This window comes from Habropoda laboriosa, unplaced genomic scaffold (assembly GCF_001263275.1).
Source record: "Habropoda laboriosa isolate 0110345459 unplaced genomic scaffold, ASM126327v1 scaffold30, whole genome shotgun sequence".
In the NCBI taxonomy this organism is placed as follows: Eukaryota; Metazoa; Arthropoda; class Insecta; order Hymenoptera; family Apidae; genus Habropoda; species Habropoda laboriosa.
Window position 1 is genome coordinate 2,241,464 of NW_017100178.1, and position 5,544 is coordinate 2,247,007.

The window sequence follows — 5,544 nt, forward strand, 5'->3', positions numbered from 1 at the left end:
TTTATTTAATACATATATTTGAAAAAATATAATATAAAGACGGAAAATGACAAAAAAAACAGAATTTACATATTGTAGTTTATGCGAACAAATATCATTAATTACATTAACAACATTTTACATTTTCTTATTGTTTTCTTTTCATTTATGAATTATTTTCGTTTAACTTTGGGGATTTTTCTGTTTCTATTCCTATTTTTTACATTAGTAACTTCATAAAAATTGCTACCAGTTTTCTTTCTTTTACTGGCCCTTTCTATAGCTCGTCGCTGCTTACTTGTTAATTTTTTTTCTATTTTCATTGATGATTCCATCTTAGAAGAAATTTTAAATGTACCATTGCTTGATGCAGTATTTGTGTTAAGCATTTCACTATCACTAGAATCATATTCTTCTTCTACTATATTATATGCACTTTGTAATAAAGTATCTTTTTCTAATGGTAGATGAATTTCATCACTAGAATATTCTTCCTTTTCTGAATGTCTATTAAATTCATTATCTTCCTTATCTTCCATTAATGATGCTTCTTCTAATTGAGTGTTTTGATTATTTTTAGTTTGACTGATATCATTAGTATCAATCAGATCAGATAAAATTGAAACAGTTTCTTCTGCATCTTTATTTTCTTTGTTACTCACAGATCCATTGGGTTTAATGTAAAGATCATTTTTAACATCATTACCCGAATATGGTAAGCCAACTCTAATCTTTTGAAAATCTTGTATTACAGATAACTGAAGTTTTGGTGGTTCTTTGTTTTGTGTATTCTCTGTTTTATCTGTATCAATGTTATTATCATCTCTTTCACCATTATTGTTTTCAACAGGAAGTTCATCAATAATTGCTATTTTTGTTAATGGTTCTTTAAAGCCAAGAGGCGGGACATAAAACGGTAATTTACCACGTTGCCAATCATTTAAGATCATTCGTGACACAGTAGTAATATCTGGTTCTCCTTTTTTTAATAATTTTCCACTTTTGCGTGCTAATTTTTCCAAAAAATCAATATGATTGTCCCATTCCATAATTTTATAAGTCTTACATATATAGTCTTCTTTTACTCGCGACAATACTTCCGAAACATAATCTTCTGGGTTTTGAACAAGTTCTACTCTTACTACACCTTTCAAAACTTTTTCTGCATCGGTTTCTGTTGATGGATAAACTACACCTGGACAATCTATCAAATAAATACGACGCATCAAAGTGATGTATTGCCATACTTTTGTTTCACCTGCTATTGGAGCTACCTTACATACTTTCTTCGACCTTAAAGTATTGATAATTGAACTTTTACCAGTATTGGGATATCCTATAAAACCTACACTGATTTGTTTCTTATCAGTATGTAACTTTGCAAACTGACGCAATAAATTTATTAGGGAACCTTTACCAAATGGATGTGTCATTGAAGCATGAAATGCCACTGTTGGATATTCAGCACTTAAAATTGCAACCCACCTTTGTGTAACCCATGTTGGAACAAGATCTACTTTATTTAAGATGAACATTAAATGCTTGTGAGGCTTTTCTGTTTTGAGGTATTTTTCTATTGGAGGAGATCTAGTTCCTAAAGGATCTCTAGCATCTAATACTTGTAAAATAACATCAGACGAATCTATAACTTTATATAATTCATTCCAAATTCTTTTGCTTTGTCCTGCAGACATGATCCAGTCTCTTTGAGCATCTTTGACACCAGTATCTGGACGTACAAGATCAACATCTTTAGAATCCTTTTCCATGTTATATGTTTCTTCCTTCTGTTCTGCTAATTTTTGTAATTCATCATATGATGATATTGTCAAATTTGGTCTTTTTCGTACCTTCCTTGGACCAAAAACACTTTCAAAACTTTCCATATCTAATACATGTACCCTTGCATTTGCAGCTTTTTGATTTAGTAAAGTTACTGGTAATTGTGTAGGTTTCATAATAACATTGTAAGGATCTTTCATTGCTTTTCCTAATTCATCTTGAAACTTTTGTAATGCATTTTGAGAAATGACTCTTGAATTCCCAAACCATCTTTGTGAAGGTTCAACACGAGACATAGTACCAGATGGTTGCCACCCTTGGAATGGTGCTGGGCTAATTATTTTACCTGTACGGTCACGCTTTGGTTTTTGATTACGATACATTTGTAATCTTTTGATAGTTGCTTTTGTTCTGACTTTAGCTACACCTTTTAATCCCTCTGTGGGTCGTTCAGGATTCATACTATGTCCAGAACGATTAAATCCCTCCTTCCGAGGAGGTTTATTTGTTGTATGTAATTTTGCCATTTTATCTGAAAAAGTGTATGTTTTTAATTCGATTTCTATTTATTTTGTATTAATTTCAATAATTCATATTCATATATATATATATAACTTAACATGTATTATAATTCATACTGTTCTTATAACTACATTCATACTTCGTAATTAATTAAAATTATTAGAAAGTAAATCAATTCATTTACCTTTCTTTTATGTACAATTATTATAACAAATTATATATATATTTTGACTGTCATGTACGATTAAGATTACACACGTGTATAGTTTCATAGAATAAGTTATCTATATACATAGTAGTGCATGTTTATACTATAGTGAATTTGGTTACTAGAGATTTTGATAAAAACGTTAATATTTTTAACTATTATTATGTTACGTCTCCTGTTCTTTCCGCGAAGAAAAAAAAATATAACTAGGCGAGGGACAACCTACTTGTACCACGAGACGTGAGTGAACAAAGATCAGAAACTATTTCGACCTCGTGGCCCGTACCACAGGATACTCCTTTTTTTTTTACATGGGGAAAATTTTGTATAGACACCGCCTCTCCTCGTCGTGCATGCTGAGGGGCCCTGAGAAATCATTTTCAAATGCTTTCGGGTACACCACAGGATACACCTAATATCTTATGGGATTTTTTGTCCGGAGGTTTTGGGACCGAGAAAACCCTAACCATTTTCGTGTCGTTATCAACATTACCGATTCAGCATAGAATAAAATTACAACATTAGTAGTGGTTGGAATTGGAATTAAACGTAACTATGAAATTACAAATAAGAAAATAACGCAATTGTTTATTAGTAGATGATTCATCACATGCACGTATTCTACTGCTGTCAAAAGATTGTGAACAGTTTTACTCAAGCAATCCAATATAAATATGTATGTATGGATTTTGTACATTTGTCGACTTTACCATTTTTTGTGGTTGGATTGTATGTAATTCCTAAACTCACCACTTTATATCGTACAGAGCATAACAAAAGCTCTGATTTTTTAGACGATCAGTATTTAAGAATGTTGAACACAAAAATACGTTAGGTGTTAGGTCTATCCTGTACCTTGTCTGTGGTAACACAGCAGCGTCGTCAACGAGGAAGGTGGCGTCAATGTGATAAACTGTCTTTTTGAAATGAATTAAAGACGATATGTGGATTTATGTCTGATAATTGACAAGGTTCGCGGATTCTGAATCAAACGGTTAAGACATTAACAGTGGATTAAGAATTTAACTAGTGGTTGAATTTAAATAATTTAAGTATATTTTAATAGTAAAACAAAACTAAAGAAATACAATTAAAATATGGAACGACTAAAATTGGAGAGCAAAGCTCGTGACTAAACTTAGATTTGAAACGAGTACATAAAATATGAATACGAAAGAAATGTATGAATTATCTGACAGTCATAACGTGAGTGACCGCGTACTGTGTGGAAAACGTATTTACGTAGATATTAGCATAATGGAAAAACAATTGAAGGATGATTAGTTTGAGCTTTCTAGGTGTTTTCGGGAATTTACGCGCGCATGCACAACGTCCGTCACTTTACATACAAATTATAATTTAAAAGTACGCTAAGGTTTTTATTCTATGATACAATGGATGCAAGCTATATTTAAATATAAAGTACAATTATGATTATATAGGTATAGAATTGTCATTTAGTTCACTATGAATACAGTGTTGATCTGTAATAAGCAACTCGCTATCTCTTCTTCTTTATTTGAAGTCGGCTGCCGAGTGAGAGGTCCATACAAACGAGAAGCCATAAATCTATACGGCCGAATGAACAGTGACGTCGTTTAGTTGAAGAAGAATAAAATATATATAATTCTTTCTCACTCTAGTATTAACGATCCTGGTGTATTATACATATCTCGAGCCTCTCGTTCGCTCTCCATGTTCTCTTGTCCCGTTCGAGAACAAAATCAAGCCGAATAGCATACTAATCCATAATAAGCAACTGGCCAGTCCCGATCGACTTGCTTATTACGGATCAAAACTATATGTACTTATTTACATCAGTAAGTGCGTTGGAGCTAGGGAGGTGATTTGAATCAGAATCGCAGAGTGTAGACTTCATAGATGGTTCGTATGAGTTGCGAACCGTGGATACTACAATATTAAAGAAATATTCTACTTTTCACTTGTAATCCTTGAGACAAGATCAACGCCGGTAGAGTATTAAAACACTCAACCCTTAATCGTGCAAAGAATATTTATACGCATTATAATTAAGTTTTATTACAGTGGTATTTGAAACGGTTCAATTTCTAACTTAGTGTTTATTTTATTATGTTTCTATATTGTTTTATTTTTTATTATAAAATCAATTTATTATTAGATTATTTTAGTGTCTTTTGTAAAGGCACGTACAAACTGGGATACAATCACTGTAAACACTGTAATTTGATAGTCGCCGATGTTTGCAGATACATTTTGTTTGATGTCATGCCGACTAATGAAATTAGGTTTACAATCACTTGGCGACATTACTTTAGTTGTCAGGATACATATCAGCGTCAGACGATTGACCAGTGATTGTATCCTAGTTTGCACGGACCTTAATAATTCAAAACTTATATATTAATAATTTTTTCTAATTAGTAGCATACTGTTATATATTTTATTATAACATACTGTTATAATTCATTTTAGAAACGTAAAAATTTTGAAGTTATGTATTAAAAAGTAAGGATATATTAAATATAACAACATAAGTGAAGATTTTTTTATTAAGTTGTAAATACAACATTGCAGTCATTTTACTTTTGAGTGGTGGGTGCTGACTGACTGGATGATTTAGAATCTCGCATAGAAGCGCTGCGCCTTCGTTTCAATTCTTCTTGGCGTCTGTTCTTTGCTTCCTTTTGTCTCTGTGCTAATAATTTTGCATATTCAGCGGCTTGTTGCTTGCGGGCCAAGCTACGCCTTCTCTTTAAAGCCAATCTATGTCGCGCCCTCTGTAAAAATATTTGTATTTTGTTATAAATTCACTACTTGAATAGAATCTTAATGAAGCAATAATATATGAGTAATATATATACCTGTAGAGTAACTGGGGTAATGAGACGTTGAATTTTAGGAGCTTTAGTGCGCTGTTTCTTGCCTTCTTTTTGTATTGGTCGCTTTACAACAAACCGACGTACATCATCATCCTTACTTAAATTAAAGAGTTTACGAATTTTGCTTGCTCTCTTAGGTCCCAAACGTCTTGGTACATCTTTGTCAGTTAAATCTGGAATATCCTGTAAAAA

General features: G+C 32.1%; 2 protein-coding genes across 2 annotated transcripts in view; both read right to left on the reverse strand.

Annotated features, from left to right (window-relative positions):
* Window positions 1-152: 152 nt before the first annotated feature.
* Window positions 153-2,542, reverse strand: LOC108578974 (nucleolar GTP-binding protein 2). Its single transcript, XM_017942399.1, has 2 exons — window positions 2,468-2,542; window positions 153-2,293 (listed from the first exon to the last, which is right to left on the reverse strand). The coding sequence occupies exon 2, from the start codon at window positions 2,286-2,288 to the stop codon at window positions 153-155; it is 2,136 nt and encodes a 711-aa protein (XP_017797888.1). The 5' UTR covers window positions 2,289-2,293; window positions 2,468-2,542.
* A 2,507-nt stretch (window positions 2,543-5,049) lies between these two features.
* LOC108578956 (40S ribosomal protein S6) overlaps window positions 5,050-5,544 on the reverse strand; it is an 11,383-nt gene continuing 10,888 nt past the window's right edge. Inside the window, exons 4-5 of the mRNA XM_017942379.1 lie at window positions 5,335-5,535; window positions 5,050-5,250 (exon numbers count right to left, since the gene is read on the reverse strand). Of these exons, the coding sequence (XP_017797868.1) occupies window positions 5,053-5,250; window positions 5,335-5,535 (399 nt within the window). The 3' untranslated portion in view covers window positions 5,050-5,052. The remainder of the gene's footprint in view (window positions 5,251-5,334; window positions 5,536-5,544) is intronic.

Excerpts from the sequence above, each read along its gene's own strand:
- LOC108578974 (XM_017942399.1), bottom strand. The coding sequence starts at position 2,288 with ATGGCAAAATTACATACAACAAATAAACCTCCTCGGAAGGAGGGATTT.